The 17,252-nt window shown below is 48.7% G+C and overlaps 1 protein-coding gene across 1 annotated transcript; it reads left to right on the top strand.

Moving 5' to 3' along the window:
• Positions 1-7,470: 7,470 nt before the first annotated feature.
• LOC125596335 (meiosis-specific protein ASY2-like) lies at positions 7,471-9,450 on the top strand. Its single transcript, XM_048771516.1, has 2 exons — positions 7,471-8,257; positions 8,347-9,450. The coding sequence occupies exons 1-2, from the start codon at positions 7,481-7,483 to the stop codon at positions 9,325-9,327; spliced, it is 1,758 nt and encodes a 585-aa protein (XP_048627473.1). The 5' UTR covers positions 7,471-7,480; the 3' UTR covers positions 9,328-9,450.
• Positions 9,451-17,252: the final 7,802 nt, after the last annotated feature.

The following is a 17,252-nucleotide window of genomic DNA, read 5'->3' as shown; positions in this document are numbered from 1 at the left end:
ATGATTTGGCTAGTAATGTGGGAAGTTGGAACTTGTTGGGCAATAAGTCTCCATCTCTTCTCTGCGCTTGTTGAACTATGTACCAGTGAAGTCTCTCATTGCTTCATCTCCTCTGCGCCATCCGTCCTTCATTGTTGCAGTTGTGTTCTCTATCTTCTGCAATCTCTCTCCAAGACTCTAAAGGTTGATCTGATGTCTCATAAGTGTGGCGTAAGTGTCAGTTGAGATCTTCCCTACATGGTTGTGTGTATCAGACATGTCTGATGTCACCCTTGGTACTAGCCTGCCTCGGTTTGTAGCTTCATCGACCGATGTGCGTCTATGATTGTCTGTCGATTTGTTGTTGCGTATGTCGATGGGATGGTGGAAACGTGTTCTTCCCCCAGAAGCTTCTGCTTGGTGTTGATCTGTTTCATCACGTCTTTGCATGTTGAGAAGTTCTTCATATCTGAAACCTTCATGAAGTTCATCTGCTCCTGGCTCATGTATTTCTGTTTCTATTGCATAGCTTTCATGATGTTGATCATCTGCCTAACTGCCAATCGAGTAGTCTCTTTCTCGTGCACGGTCGACCCCAGTGTCGATCGATGGGTAGTAGGCAATGTCGGTTGTTGCTCGTTTTCGGCTTGTCTGATGAAGATGAGTGTCGATCGATGGTAAGACGGTTCTGTCGATCGACGGCGCATTCCTTTTCCAAGAGGAATGATGTAGAAGTCTATCTTCCTCATCAAGAATGGCTCTGTACTCTATAGCTCGTTCCTCCTCATAATCTTCATCATACTCCTTTGTATGCATGGTCTCTCTGGTGTGTGTTGCTATGGTGGGATTGTAGTAGTCGTTCTCCCAATTGCTTAGACTACTGTCGATCGATTCGTCTTTCGGACTGTCGATCTATTTCTGATGGGCACTGTCGATCGATGTGGCTGTGTGAGTTTCGATCGACGCCGAATATTCTGTCTCATACTCAGCTCCACAGTGGCATGTTGCGATGAGTCATGGGTCATCAATTCTTCTAGAGGGCGTTTGTGGCTTCTTGACTGGAATAGGGTTGTAGTGGACATGAGGATCTATGAGCGTCAGGCATAACTGGTTGGTTTGCATATTGCACATTGCTCCTACGGTTGACAAGAAGGCTCTCCTAAGTAGTTGAGAAGAGTTCCAGTTTAGCTTGATATCCATGACATGGAAATCAACTGGAACTAAGGCATTACCAATATGCACCTCTAGGTCTCTTATGATTCCTCCTGGGCTCCTCTGAAAACAATCCACATAAGTGAATGATTCCGTGGAAGGCTCCACCTTCAAACCCAGATTGTCTGCCATAACCCTAGGTAGGATGCTGACTGATGCACCTGTTCGCACAGTGCATGTGGGAATTCAATACCCTTCACCGTGCATGGTATTGCAAACTTCCCATGATCACTCTTCTTCTTCAGTGTAATCCTCTTCTTCATCTTTTCTCTACCTTCATAAAATATTATCCTAATGTCTTCTTCGGTCTCTCTGGTTTCTTTGAAGAACATCCACAATATGTGGGTAAAATAAGCCTCCTCGAATGGCTTTTCTAAAGGAATCCTAAAGACTCTCTTTTGGAAACTTTCCATTTCCTTCTCATTAGCTCCCCTCTTCAGATGTTTTGCCACTTTTTCCTTTCTTTTCCTCATGCTTCTTCCCATAGGAACCCTGTCAATTTCCATAGGAGCTGCTGAATCATCTGAATGTGTACTGGTGGCCTCTTGTGGGTTATCTGAAGGTTTGGGTTGTGGCCTGAGTGCATTGAGACGTGCAACTTCTATCTTTGGCATCTGTACTCGGTATGTAAGAGGTGCTCATCGATCGATGGGCGCTGAAGGTTGTCGATGGATGACACCAATGCGATCCGCCAAAACTCATCGAACTTTCTACTTCGAAATCTCCTTCTTGCAGCTTCTCCTGCTTCACCACTTGCTTGAAATCATCATCTATGATGGCATTCACGTGGTGCTTCGTCACATCATCCCCTACCCCTCTTGTTAAGGTCTCTTGCCTTTTAACAGCTTCTCTTGTCTAAACAACCTGCATCTCCAGGTTCTTCACATGAGTGCCCAAAGTCTCAAACTTTGTGTTCAGGTTGGTGTAGAAAAAGTCAATCTTCCCATTGAAGTCCACCGTCATGCGCTGCTGTCCCTCAAGAACCCTATCAAGCATCTCTTCAATCTTGTTCTCTTGAGTAGGTGGGTGTGGCTTCTGGTAGTAGGAGTTTCCATAACTCATGTTGTTGTTGTAGTTGTTGTAGGGTTTCTGCTGCTGCGAACTCTGGTTGAAATTACTTCTCTGTCCATAGAAGTTTCCATTCTGGTTTCCAGACCTCTGAAATTCAGTTCCACTAATGAAGTTCACATCTTCTTCTACCTCAGCTCTACCCTATGGGTCTACAGCCTCTGCATCCTCAACTAACCAGACCTGCCTCCTGAGAAGCTTGTGAACACTGTCCAGCTTTGCCTTCACTTCATCCATATGATCATTCCCAAGAATGGTTGTGTATCTCTTCCTCTCAAAGTCAATGTTCTTGATGCTGCTGCTGGATGCTAAGTATTCAATAACTCTCACAGCCTCTTCTGGATTCCTGGTGTTGAAGTTCCTATTGATGGAAGCATCAAGAGCCATCTAATATTGCACCGCGATGCCTCTGTAGAAAGTACTGCGCAGCTGTACTTCATTGAATCCATGGTGTGGAAAATCTCTTTGATAAGACTTGAATCTGATCCATGAGCTTCTGAATGATTCTGCAGGCTCCTGAGTGAATGTGGCGATCTTGCTCCTGAAGTCTTCAGCACGCGCCTCATCAAAGAAGTTTCATAGGAATGCATTCTTGATGTCGCTCTAGGATGTGAGAGATCCTGGTGGTAACTGCTTAAGCCAATGCGAAGCATCTCCAGCAAGTGAGTACTTGAAGAGCTTGCATAGGAGGTAATATTCAGAGACTCCCTCGACTTTAGCAGCAGATATAAGATCCTCGACCCTCTCTAGATGGTCCATAAGATGCTCATGAGATAACCCATAGTAGGTTCTCTATCCCACAAGTGTGTAGTACTGGGGCTTCAACTAAAAATTCCCCCTCTGAATAGTTGGAGGACGAATGGCTTATCTGTTGGTGTAGAACTGATCTGGACGGTTGTAATCAGCCAACGTTATTGGTCGAGCAGCCTCATCTACAGGTAGAGCAGTGCATGTAGTATTAGTATCAGACTAAGGGATTGCAGCCCCCTGAGCGTCTATCCTCTGACCTGCTGCATTACGCAGATGACCTTCCTGGTCATGCAGGTATCCCTTCTCATCACGTAAAAGTATCAAGCTCGCAACCGTGTCTCGCGGCTCAGTATCGATCCATGTTCGAACTGAAGTATCGATCGACGTCGGATGGAAGATGTCGGTCGATGGAAGAAGAGTGTCTTTGGTCGATGGTGGTGAGCGAGTCTCGGTCGACGAGACTGGTGTCTGGGTCGACGGTGGCTGACGAAAATCAAGCGACGAACAAGTGTTGTTGTCGATCGATGAGGAACGTATTCCTTTGCGGATTGAACGATCCAAGCTTGCAGGATCTGATGAGAATAGCAGTTGACTTTCCTTGTTGCTTCTGGTACTGCTGGGCATGTACCTGAAAGGACAAGAAAAAAAAATTATGTCAGAAAGTGGTTTTAACAAGAAACCTAGACTAAATAAGATTAAATTTATAAGGCGATCAAAGCTCCCCGGCAATGGCGCCAAATTTGATAGCACTCAAATTACCCTAAGGAGTGAATTACTCTCTCAAATAGGAGGTTCGGATGTAGTACTTAGGGACCGAATCCACAGAGACTCTAGAATTACACAATAAATTTATAGTCTTTGAAATAAGGCTAGATTAATAGGTTAATAGGTTTTAAAGAAGTAAATGAATTGGTGAGCAAGGTAATTGCTCGATTGGTTTGATTTGAGGTTGTTAACAATTAGGTGGATAGCTAGATTCAGGTATATTCTCAGGTGTGATAAGTAAATAACTTCATTTGGGTTTTTAGGGGGTTTATTGATATTAATTGCTCTTGAATTCGAACTCAGATATAATCAATTAGAGTATCTAATCTGGATCTCGGATTTCAACTATCTTAAGTTAATCGCGAGAAAGTGTCGATCGATGATTCATTAAGAATATCGATCGATACACCTTTTAAAATATCGATCAACAGAACTATCGTTACATCGATCGATGCTTCTTTCAGAAAGCTTTATGGACAGGTTTGATTTATATTCTCTAACTTACTAGATCAACTCTCGTGTGTATCTTGTCAGTTAGATCATGCTAGTTAATTTCAGGTATTGTGTCAAGCAATGGCTTGTTCTCAATTAATCCTAAGATTCTAAGTTTAAAGGGTGATCAATCCTAAACTTAGTTTTAAGAACAACTAGATGAAGAACTATATTTTTAAACACCCTAGCAACAATTTAAGTCAGTAATACATTTATCAACCTATTGAGAAACCTAAATCTAACAGTAAGACTACTAAGACATATTCATAAAGCACATGATTATGATGGTCTGGAAATACTTAAATAAATGAATAATAAAGAGTAAGCAATAGAGTAAAATGAAAGCAAGGGAGTTCAAGATCTTCTCTATTTTGCAGTTCAGATCTGTCTCTCCAATTCTAAACTCTCTCTCTCTCTCTCTCTCTTCAATGGTGGTCTCTTTGCTTCTCTCCAAACTAGGTCTCCCCAAAAAGGTCTCTAGGCAAGTCTGCCTCTAAAATAGTACAAAACCCTAATAATATAGCCTAAAAGGCGGTCAGGGACTTAGAATCTAATTATTGAAACTTTTGTGAAACTTGCAATCTTCTAATTCTGTCATTAACTCGCGGGTGGCTTCGCCGTCGATCGATGAGAAGAGCTTTTCATCGATCGATATTTCTTGGTAACCGTCGGTCGATATTCTGATAAATAATCGACTATCTTCTATTTCCAGCAAAGCTCAAAAGGTCTCCAAATAGCTCCAAATACATCATTTTCCTTGTTTGATCGGAAAACGGTAATAAAAGGATGTGGGTTTAACAAAGACGTTTTATTATGGTCGGAGGAGACGTTCAATCGGTTACAAGAGATGTAAAGAGAATGCGACAGAAGAGAAGCCGGCAACTCGAAGAGCTACCGGAAAAGTACAAATAACGGCAAGATGAAGCAAAGGTGAAAACCCTAATCTAGCCGCCAAGTGTTAGTCAGATGATTTCGGATCCCCTTCTCGTTTCTGTTCCTTCCCCTTATATAGTCCTCTGATGTGTCGTTCTTGACCTAGCTTAAGTCGTCTTCGTGGGCCTTCCTTATTGGGCCGAGAGGCCCGCATCCATCCGAGCGGTCGCTGAGCCGGATGCCTCTTGGTCGGCGTCGCTCGACTCGAGATACTGTAGAGACAAGCCGAGTAACCAACCGAATTAAGCCGATTATTCGAGCCATCGCTTTCCTTGGTCTGGGCCAGGCCTTCTATTCTTTGGGCCTTGCGGGATGATTAAATCCATCCTCTACAGTAAGTCCCCCCAGTCCATCGGTGAGCGGAGAGTCGACAAGCTCATGATGGATTCTGGAACTCGAAGGTTCGAAAGAATAGTAGTCCTGTCGGGAGTTTGAAACGATGGGTTGACGAGTCGCGGGAAGGCTGCGGTAGTGCCTTCTCTCGGGGTCGTTGAGTCTCAGGCTCTCAGATTTTGATCGGCAAATCCCGGCTAATTCACCGGTTTAATCGATCTTAGGATAACCGTTTGGTTAATTAAGATAAGAAGCCGGAAAGTCGCGGGAGTCGATGGGGTTTTTTGGGGGAAATTCGAGGCCCGTTTAGGCCCATTTAGGTTTAATAATGACACCTCGAACCTTTCCTCTTTTTCCCTTCACGAGTGTCTCGGGGAGTTGAAACGCCGCGAGGGTCCGCTGGATATTTAGGGGGAATTTCGAGGCCCATTTAGGCCCGAATAGACCTAATGATGATGCCTCGAACTCCTCCCTCTCTTCTCCTTATAAATACGTGGATCCCCTTTCATTTCTTCAAGTTTCCTCCGCGATCAAAGGTACTTTCTCTCTCCTTCCTTTATCTCTCTAAGTGTTGTAACCTTCATTCGACGCGATCTCCACTATGTCATCGGTTCCGAGATTATCGAGGCAACAAAAAGGGAAATCGGTCGCGGCGACATCGACGCCGGCAAGGAATCCCGACGGAGGTCGTCTCGGGGATCTGGAATCTGCCCACCATGCGGCGATGATGGACACCGCCAATTTATCTCGTTCCCAAAGGCTTCTGGTCGCAGATGCTACGAGGCTTGCGAGGGAAGGGAATGAGAACGTCGCTGTTAGCGACGCGACGGATTGCGCGAGAGACGGGCAGAGCGGGGCGACGCCTGTCGACTCGGTTACTTTGAGAGCTCGCCCTATGGAGGGCGATCCTCCTGAGAATGACGATCCCGAAGCTGAGTTAGTCCCAACGACCTTCTATCCTGACGGGATTTTCGAGGAGCTTCCGAGGCTTCTACCCAACTTGCTTCGCCCTGCCTTCGTGGCTGGTCAAGACTGGGAGGGTGTAGAAGAGACTAAATCTACCCCGAGGAGCGTGAAGAAGGTTCTTCGATCCAAGGGCGCTACGGGCGTAACTTTCCTTATCCCCACGAAAGAGCAGAGACCTTGGTCTCCTCCGATCGGATATCAGACGGTATACGAGTCTTACTTCCAGGAGGACACTCGCTGTTGGTTCCCGATCCCGCGACTGATCACTGCGTACGCTAGGCGGCGAGACATCGCGATTAGCCAACTGTTGAACGGCTCGTTGCGACTGGCCGTCACCTTATCGATTTTAGCGGAGCAGATCGATATGCCGATGAGCGTCAGATCTTTCGAGGAGATGACCTCGATAACCGATATGAAGGACGGAACCTACTCGGTGAAAATGCGACCAAACTGTAATGTATGCGCCGGTCATCCGAACAAGACGCAGAATTGGCAGCGCTCTTACTTCTTTCTTAAATCCGACGTCTCGGCTTTCGAGGAGCCTCCTCAGGAGGACTATCGGGTTCTTTGGAATCGATCCTGTGGTAGAGTACCTTGTCGCGAACTACGTCTGACTTTGTTGTTCCTAATGAGATTCTCCTTTTCTTTTGTTCGCAGTTGGCCATCCTACGTCCCCCGTCTATCCCGAAGATTTCTTGAAGAGCGTTCAAGCCGTCGCTTTGCTTAGAATCTACCGTTGGTCTGAGATCACCGTCGAGAAGACCTACGAGCTTAAAGATCGGATTGCTCGAAGTGCGTTCTCTCGCCGTTTCTTGTATATATTTTTTTTTGGCCGTATGGCTTGCTTGTCGCGTGCTAACCTCTCTGCCTTGTGTTTTCAGGAGGGTGGAGGTCAGATCTTCCAACAGTTCTTCCTATTCGCGCGAAGAGGCTGGAAATTTTTCCGAGAGATATCCAGAAACAAGTCAACGAGGCAAAGAGAATGGGAACTCTTCCAGACTTGAGCGCGATGCTTGCCGTTCAACTAGGACTGACTAGCGGGGGCGGGCCCTCGACGGCTGTCCCTCGCGCTAGCGAGGTTCCTCCTTCCGGTGCTGCGACTGCGAAGAAAAGTAGGAAGAGGAAGAGGGGTGTCTCGGAAGCCGAGGAGAACGCCGAGGAGGCGAGCGGCGTCCCCCCTTCCGGTGATCTTCAGAAGAAGAAGAAGAAGAGGAAGAAGACCAAGAGGTCTGTTGAGGCTCAATCGGAGGGCCCCGAGGAGCCGACTGGTACTGAGGAGGAAGACGAAGAAACTCGGCCTGAAGAGGAGGTTTCTGAGGCCGAAGTCTCGAGAGAGCGAGATGATGCGAGGGAAGCAGATGGATCTGAGGCTTCCCTTAACGCCGCCATCCCGGACGGTTCCGACGAAGATAGTGGTGAGTCGCCGCTTTTGGTGAGAAGGCACAACGACGAGATCGACGATGACGTGCGATCTCCTGTTCTGACGCTTCCTAGCGAGGAGACTCCGGCTATCACTGGGGCGGGGGCCGTTCAGACCGGCACGTCTCCTCGCGGCTCTGCTATCTTGAGGAGGGCTCCCGGGATTAACTTTCCGGATAAGGTCTCTTTCCACTACGAGGGGCCGGCCCCTCTGGCGTACGTTCCCGAGAAGTGCGGGGAGCTTCTTCGTCAGCTTAGAGGGAGGGCAAAATCCCTTCCTGCCGTGAGGGACCTCATCTTCGGGGATGAATACGAGGAGGCTGCGAGGGCAAAGCTGCTGGTAAACACTTCGACCTCTTCCCCTTCTTGTTGCATTACTTGTTGTCTCTTTCTCTTTCTCTTATGATTTTTATCTTCTTGTTCGTCTAGGGAGACGGCGCGATGAACGTCGTGATTGATAAGTACGACACTGCCCTGAAAGGAGTCTCGACTGAACTTGAGCTGGCCAAGAAGGAACACGCGGAGAAGGAGGAAGCTTCTGCTCGTCAGCTGAGTACATCAAAGGCTAACGTCGAGAGGCTCAACGGGATGGTCACTCGTGCGATGGCTCGAAGGGACGAACTCAAGGCCGACTTGGTGGCATCTCGCGGGATTATCCATGAACTCGAGCAGAAGAACGCTGAGCTCGAGGGCGAGAAAGCTTCGCTCGCTGCATCTCATGAAAGAGAGATGAAGCGCCTTAGAGATTCCAGGATCTTGGAAGTGACAAAGGAACGAGGAAGGGTTGAGGCCGAGATGTCTGCAAAGGCTAACCGTCGCTTCGCCAGGATTCGCTCCCGAGAGGAACGTCGAAGCCTTTACGACAAGGCTCGGTTGCTTCATAGCCAAGCTTTTGGGACCAGAAAATGCCTCGAAGCCTTGAAGAGGGCTGGGAGCGACATCCTGCAAGCCACGATCGATCTTTTCGCGGAGCAAGAGAAAAAATACGAGCAGGAGGCCGAGGAGCTCGAGGTTGGTGAGATACCCGAGGTGGATCTCACGCTTTCTCCTCTTATATTGGATTCCCAGTTTGTGGATGCTCGTATTTTGGCGAGTCTTGATCCCTACGGGTCCAATGTCGGTCTGATCGACCCAGAGACCGCAGCAAATCTTGTTACTCCGCCCTCTGATCCAATCGACGGGCGCCGCGACGAGCCGACGCCTTTTGTAGAGGGTTCTTCGGCTGCGTTTGAGGGGGAGACGCCTAATCGGGGGACCAATGCTGCTGAAGACGGTGGTCCTGTCCTCGTGCTCTCGGATACTTCGGCTGAAGGGTCTCGTCGAGGTAATGAGGAGGTTGCTCGCGAGTCGAGTGTCAGGGCTTCGGAGCTTTCTGCCCTCAACGATCGTGAGAGCGACCGAGAGGATTAGCGTCTCTTGTATGTTGTTTTCTTTTGAGTCTTATATGACTCATTGTTGTAGTTTTTTTTTTGAACCTTTGCCCTCGAGGCTTTTGTTTTGCTGTTTTCTCGCTATCTCGAACTCTTTTGGTGATTTGGACTGATTTACTTTAGATTTGTCTATCAAAATCGTGACTTCTCAAGATTTGAAGTGACTCTGCTTGTTCGGTGTAAATGTTGTTCGAGATGTCGAATCATTATAATTTTAAACTTGTTATGACTTTGTCTCGATTGACCTCTTTGAGTCGCGACCGTTTGCCATTTTGAGTTTAAATTGTTAATTAAGAGTTTTCGACTTTGACGGTTCCGAGTCGATCCCAATGTAATTTTCAAGCGTTTGGTTGGCCAGACCTTACTTAGTTAATTATAGGATGAATCGGAGTCATTGTCTCGGCCGTGTTGGTTTAGGTCGCAACGCGGTCGATCCCGTGAATACATGTCTGATCAGGACGTATTCAATCGTGGGATGCGAGTGCCGATACGTTTGTTCGAGGAGCCGGGGCGTGCTCGAGTAGGCATCGCTTAAGTGATCGTCTGCTTCGGAGATCGATTCCTCGGGGAGGTTTTTTATATATTTTTTTTATTTCGGCTGGACCCTTTTTCTTTGGGCTGCCTACGTATCCCTTTGCGGGAATCAAGCCATTCGTAGTTCTTAGATTGCGAGTGAAAGTGGCCTTTGTGGCGCATTCACTCGATTTTTTTTTTTTTTTTTTTTTTTTTTTTTTTTTTTTTTTTTTTTTTGGGTAAAAGCGGCCTTTATGGCGCTTTTACTCGATTAGTAGATTGCGAGTGAAAGTGGCCTTTGTGGCGCATTCACTCGGGTTTGTGTTTCCAGGCTAAGGGTGGAAAAGGCGGAGATGTTTGGAGTTCCAGGCTCTCGGTACTGCTTCGCCTGTCGAAGTCTCGAGGCGGTATACTCCTGGTTTGATGACTTCGACTATCTTGTATGGTCCCTCCCAGTTGGCTCCGAGCTTGCCGGCCTTCCACTCCTTAGTGTTTTCGAAGACCTTTCTTAAGACGAGGTTGCCCATTTCGAGAGGGCGCGACTTGACCTTTTTGTTGTAATAGCTCTCGATTTGATGCTGGTAATTCTGGATGCGGAGTAGCGCTTGGTCGCGCTTTTCCTCGATATCGTCGAGTGCATCTAGGAGCATGTCGCGGTTGATTTCAGCGTTCTGTGGCATTCGCGACCGGCGTAGGCTCGTCACGTTCACTTCTGCGGGAGCCATCGCCTCGATGCCGTAGGCCATTGAGAAGGGCGTAGTTTTCGTCGCTCCGCGAGGAGTGGTTCTATGGGACCACAGGACACCATCTAGTTCGTCTGCCCAGCATCCTTTCTTTAAGTCGAGTCGTTTCTTCAGACCGTCGATGATGGTCTTGTTCGTCGATTCGGCTTGACCATTACTTTGCGGGTTTCTCGGCGTCGACATGTTGAGTCGTATGCGCCATCTGTCGCAGAAGCCCTTGAAGTGATGCGAGATGAATTGCGAACCATTGTCCGTGATTATCTCGTATGGGAGCCCGTGTCGGCAGATTATGTTCTTCCAGACGAAGTGTTGTACCTCCTTGTCGGTTATGCTGGCATAGGCTTCGGCTTCAACCCATTTGGTGAAGTAGTCAGTGAGGACCAGGATGAACTTCTTTTGTCGAGATGCCGGCATTGGACCAATGATGTCCATTCCCCATCTCATAAATGGATATGGAGCAGTCAAGGTGTGGAGAAACTCCGTTGGGCTGTGTATGGTTTTGGCGTGGCGCTGGCACTTATCGCACTTGCGCGCGTATGTCTCGCAATCGGCATTCATGGTTGGCCAGTAGAATCCGAGGTTTTTAACTTTTAGTGCGAGAGCTCGCCCGCCCGAGTGGTTGCCTGCTGCTCCTTCGTGTGTCTCGGCCATGACGAGTCTCGTCTCGTCGCCGGCGATACATTTGAGTAGTACCTTTGATGCAGTCCATCGGTGTAGTTCTCCGTCTAGGACGACGTAGTGCGTGCTGCGTCTTTTCAGTCGCCGGGCATCCCATTTTTCGACGGGCAGTAAACCCTCCGCGAGGTAATCGATGAGTTCCTTGCGCCAATCTGTTGAGTGATCATCTGGCGAGGGGGATTCTACTTCGTCAATGTCCATCGCGTCGTTGATCGCTGCTATAATCGCGGCCTGTTCTGCCTTCGTATCGATGCTCGGTTTCTCGATTTTATGGATCGGGATTGTCCTTTTGACCTGGTCGTGTAACTTGCTTCCCAGAGCGGCGAGGGCGTCGGCACAAACATTTTCTCCGCGAGGAACCTTCGTGAGTTCGAAGAACTCGAAGTCTCGCGTGAGGTCTTGGACGAGTTTGAGGTAGGCGTCCATCCTGTCGTTGCGGACGTCGTAATCACCGAGGTACTGGCTTACGACGAGTTGAGAATCGCAGTAAGCGCTGATTCGCTTTGCTTTCACCGCCTTGGCGAGACGGAGCCCCGCGATGAGGGATTCGTACTCAGCTTCGTTGTTTGATGCCGCGAAGCCGAAGCTGAACGACTGCCGGATTAGTTCTCCTGTTGGTGATTGCAATTGCACTCCTGCTCCTGATCCTTTACTCGTGGATGACCCGTCGACGTGGAGGATCCAGTTTACGTTTGGTAGGATGAGGTCTTGTTCCAGCTCTGGCGTCAATTCGATCAAGAAGTCGGCAAGGACTTGTGACTTTGCTGCTGTTCGATTTTTGTAAACGATATCATGTTCGCTTAGCTCCATCGCCCATTTGGTCAACCGTCCCGATTGGTTGGTATTCTGCAGAACCGTTCTGAGTGGTTGGTTGGACAGTACTTCGATCGTGTGCGACTGGAAGTAGGGTCGCAATTTTCTTGCCGAGGTGACGACGGCCAGGGCCATTTTTTCTAGTGTTGGATATCTCGTCTCGGGCTCCGTCATTCTTTTACTTGTGTAAAAGATTGGTTTTTGTTCTCCCCTGTCTTCTCGAATTAATACGCTGCTGACGGCGGAGGATGTAACGGCGATGTAGAGAGACAGTGTGTCGCCGGCTTCTGGCTTTGATAGAACGGGTGGGGTCGTGAGATAATGCTTGAGTTGATTGAACGCCTCCTCGCATTTTTCATCCCAGAGGAACCTTTTGTTTCCCCTTAGTAGCTCGTAGAAGGGAAGACACTTGTCGGTCGATCGCGAGATGAACCTGTTGAGAGCTGCGATGCGTCCCGTTAGTCGCTGCACTTCGCGGCTGTTTTTCGGGCTTGGAAGGTCGAGAATCGCTGAGATCTGCTTGGGGTTGGCTTCTATTCCTCGCTGAGTAACGATGTAGCCGAGGAATTCTCCGGAAGTGACACCGAAGGTACATTTGGCCGGGTTGAGCTTCATCCCATAGTCGTTCAAGATCTTGAAGCAGTCGCGCAAGTTATTGAGGTGGTCGTCGGCCTTGAGTGATTTGACTAGCATATCGTCGATATACACTTCCATGGTATTGCCAAGTTGGTCAGCGAACATTCGATTAACGAGTCGCTGGTAGGTCGCACCGGCGTTCTTTAGCCCGAAGGGCATCACCTTGTAGCAATAGGTCCCTCTGTCGGTGATGAATGCCGTCTTCTCGCGATCGTCGGGATGCATCAGGATCTGGTTGTAGCCTGAGAAAGCGTCCATGAAGGTTAAGAGTTCGTTGCCAGCGGTTGACTCGACGAGACGATCGATGTGAGGGAGTGGGTAACTATCCTTTGGGCACGCCTTGTTGAGGTCCGTGAAATCGACGCATATGCGCCATTTGCCGTTCTTCTTCTTGACGACGACCGGGTTGGCTAACCACTCGGGGTATCGGACTTCTGTAATAAAACCCGCGTCGAGGAGCCTGTCGACTTCGTCGTTCACTGCTTTAGATCTTTCCGGACCGAGTTTGCGTCGCTTCTGTCGGATGGGTTTGAACGTGGGGTCGACGTGCAGTTCATGGGATGTAACTGCGGGGTCGATCCCCTTCATGTCGGAGGTCTTCCAGGCGAACGTTGAAGCGTTGTCTTTGATGAAAGAGATGATCTTTGAACATAAGTCGTCGGACAGGTATACGCCCACTCGGATGATTTTTGTTGGGTCGGATTCATCAATTGCGACTTCTCGAACTTCCTCTTTCTGGGGGTATATCTTGTGGAGTGGTTTGCTGACGGAGTTGACGAGGGAAGCCTGTTGCTGCATCTTTACAGTTGCAATCAGCAGTTCTCTCGCGGCTTGTTGATCTCCCCGTATCGTCTGTGTTTTTCCGTCTTTGCCGGGAAACTTGACGCATTGATGGTACGTCGAGGGAACGGCTTTCATGGAATGCAACCATGGTGTTCCGAGGATGGCATTGTATGGTGCTTTGGCTCGGATGACGGAGAACTTGACGGTACGGGTTATACCACCTGCGTATACTGGGAGACGAATTGTTCCGATCATTTGCTCCGAGGCTCCGTTGAAGCCGGTGAGTGTGCGAGAGGAAGGCTTCATATCTCTTAAATCGACTCCCATTTTATCGAGTGTGTCGCGGAAGATGAGATCGACTGAGCTGCCTGTATCGATAAGTACTTTCGCGACTAGGCACTCTCCGATGTCGAGATCGACGAGGAGGGGGTCGTTGTGCGGCATGTGGATACCCTTGGTATCTAGTGCCGAAAAAGTGATCTGGTGATCATTTTCGACTGGAAGTGGCCACTTCTTGGAAGTGGTGGCTTGTCGCTTATAGTCTTTGACGGCTCGAACTGAATCGCCGCAAGGAGGCGATCCTCCCATTATGACGCTAATGTTTGGCGTGCGGGTAGCTCGCAATGATTCGAGTTGCTTCCTTAAATCGTCGGTTGTGTTCTCGAACTGAGGAGCTTCCGCGGGCTTTTTCTTTTTTGACTCGAGACGTCGTCGCAGATCGGACTTCTTCGAACGGTTTAGTTGGATTCGCAGGTCATCGGCCTTTGAATTGAGCTGGTCGCGAAGGTCGCCGTCTTCACCTATTCTCCTGGCGCTAAATTTTGAGATGGTTGTGCGGAGGTCGGCGCTTCCCACGTGTTCGTTTGTAGCGCTCTTTCGCTTCAATAGTGCGCGCAGGTCTTTATCTGTTGTCGGGGAAGTGAGAGATTGCTCGACTTTGCTGTTCAGTTTGTCGCGTAAATCTGATTGCATTGTCGAGGAGTCGTCGTCAGAAGAGTCACAAGGGCGAGAGAGTATGACTTCCACTCGTCGCCGGCGACGCGGATGTTCGTCTTCTGATGAGTCGTTGGCGGGGCCGACGTTGTTGACAGTAGTGCGCTCAGGGCTCGCTCTTTCCTCGCTAGGGGCCGTGTTCTGCTGAGACTTCTGTGCCTTCTTCTCCTTGTTCTTACTCCAACTTTTGGTGTTTTTCGGTGTCGTTGGAGAGGTGGGCATTTGAATTGTCCCGTTGGTAATTCCGTCGAAAAATTGCCCGATGAGGACTTTGCACTCTTTCGTATCATGGGAATCCCTTTTGTGGTAGAGGCACCATTTCTTTGGCTCCTCAGAGTTTGAACTCGCTGGTTCGGACGACTTTGTTTGCTTCGAGGCGGAGTCTCGATCCCAGTGGTTCCAGGCTTTCTCTCGAGTGACGGCTGCTGTCTTTGGCGATTCCTCGTCGTCGACCGAGCTAACGTAGCCTCGCTTCTGAGTGGTGTTTCCACCGGAGGAGTGCTGGCGGGGCTCAGGGCGGGTGTCGTTTGTTCGGGCGGGTCGCTGTTTCGCTGCTGCTTCTTTTGCAAACTTTGCTCTTGTGTCTTCTTCCATGCGGATGAAGTTGTTTGAGCGAGCGATGGCGTCAGACACAGATTTCGTCGGGTATCGGTAGAGATCCTGACGGAATGTGGAGTCAACGTGCAAGGTATTCATCAGAGACTCGACAGCGATAGGATCAGGAATATCAACTTTCGAGACGATAGCCTTGAACTTTTCCATGAAGTCGCGGAGGCTTTGGCCGCTGGTATGAGTGAGGTTCCACAGGTCGGACACGGTCGTTTCTTGGTTGGTGAACATGATATAATTCTTCAGGAAGGCCGTCGAGAGGTCGTGGAAACAATCGACGGAGTTTTCTCTGAGGCCTGTGAACCAAGTAAGGGCCGGTCCCTCTAGGGTTTCGACAAAGAGTTGGCAAAAGCCGGCGTCTTTGTCTTCGTCGGTCAGATTTGCGCGTCGCATCGCTATGTTGAAGGACGTAACATGAGTAGAAGGGTCGGAGAGACCCTTGAAGGTTGGAAGACGAAGTTTCTCCATCTTCTGGAGCCGTACGCCGGTGACCCTTTGCGTGAAGGGTGTGCGAAGAGATTCCGCGAGTACGTGCTCGATTTGGGGCGCCGAGGTCGTCACCTGGTGGATCTTTGAGTTGATGTCGAGGACCGACTGTTTCAACGCGGCTAGCTCGCTTGCGGTGTCTGCGTTGATGTCGTTACCGGCGCTCTGGTTGCTGTTACCGACGCTCTGGTAATTGTTATCCCGCGCAGGTGCTATGTTGGTGGTTCGTTCAGTGGCGAACAGGTGTCGACGGTACTGCGCCGTTGAAGCTTCGGCGTTTGCAGCGATAGGGGCGAGTATTTTTGCTATCGCTGTGATTTGGTCGACCGCCGCCTTCTGCGCCGCTTCTTGCAGGGCGAGGCGTGCCAGGATGGTTTCCATGGACGCAGGAGGGGGTAGCGGAGTTACTGGTGTAGGCGTAGGTGTTACCTCGGGAGCCGGCATCACCTCGAGGGCTTCGCGCTCCTCGCCAGACGAAGAACTGTCGTTGCTGACAACCATAGTACTAACGTTACTTTGCTAAAAAGGCCCCACGGTGGGCGCCAACTGTTTGATCGGAAAACGGTAATAAAAGGATGTGGGTTTAACAAAGACGTTTTATTATGGTCGGAGGAGACGTTCAATCGGTTACAAGAGATGTAAAGAGAATGCGACAGAAGAGAAGCCGGCAACTCGAAGAGCTACCGGAAAAGTACAAATAACGGCAAGATGAAGCAAAGGTGAAAACCCTAATCTAGCCGCCAAGTGTTAGTCAGATGATTTCGGATCCCCTTCTCGTTTCTGTTCCTTCCCCTTATATAGTCCTCTGATGTGTCGTTCTTGACCTAGCTTAAGTCGTCTTCGTGGGCCTTCCTTATTGGGCCGAGAGGCCCGCATCCATCCGAGCGGTCGCTGAGCCGGATGCCTCTTGGTCGGCGTCGCTCGACTCGAGATACTGTAGAGACAAGCCGAGTAACCAACCGAATTAAGCCGATTATTCGAGCCATCGCTTTCCTTGGTCTGGGCCAGGCCTTCTATTCTTTGGGCCTTGCGGGATGATTAAATCCATCCTCTACATTCCTCTAGTAAGTACCCGAACCTGTAATTGCTCTAAAAAGGGTCCAAATGCATATGAAAGACTCTAAAAACATGTACAAACCATGGCTAAAAGTGGGTGAAATCCATGGTCTATCAACTCCCTAGACTTACTCTTTTGCTTGTCCTTAAGCAAAACATACTAGAGCAGTCTCTCTAAGAGAGGTTTGAAAACAGCGGGGACTAACAGAGTTAAAACTTAGAATCATCACTTCTATAATATTGCTAACCATATCAAAGGAATCCTAACTTTAGAAGCACATCATACATTATCCTAGTATAGCAACTAAATACAACTAGCCAGCAACTCAACAGATCTTGTCTGACTTTCTCCTCCACTAACCTCATTTCTTGCATAAATAAAAAGTGTAGCCTCAATCTTGGGAGTATCGATCAAGGTACACATGGATTCTTACTCCAGCAAGTATCTGAGTAATCAGGTAGTCTTATTTTGGTTTCTTTTCTCTATATCTCTCTTCTCTGTATCTCTAAAATCATCATAATTTTCTTTTTCATTTTTCTTTTTTTTCTTTTTTTACAAAGTGTAGCGAATACCGGTCACAGGAGACACTCCTAC

The sequence above is a fragment of the Brassica napus genome, unplaced genomic scaffold, assembly GCF_020379485.1.
Source record: "Brassica napus cultivar Da-Ae unplaced genomic scaffold, Da-Ae ScsIHWf_1191;HRSCAF=1706, whole genome shotgun sequence".
Lineage (NCBI taxonomy): Eukaryota > Viridiplantae > Streptophyta > Magnoliopsida > Brassicales > Brassicaceae > Brassica > Brassica napus.
Note: the sequence above shows the minus strand (reverse complement) of the source record. Positions and strands in the feature narration are given on the sequence as shown.

Excerpts from the sequence above, each read along its gene's own strand:
- LOC125596335 (XM_048771516.1), top strand. The coding sequence starts at position 7,481 with ATGGGAACTCTTCCAGACTTGAGCGCGATGCTTGCCGTTCAACTAGGA. Across the intron at positions 8,258-8,346 it reads CTGCGAGGGCAAAGCTGCTG|GGAGACGGCGCGATGAACGT; the intron begins GTAAACACTTCG and ends TTGTTCGTCTAG.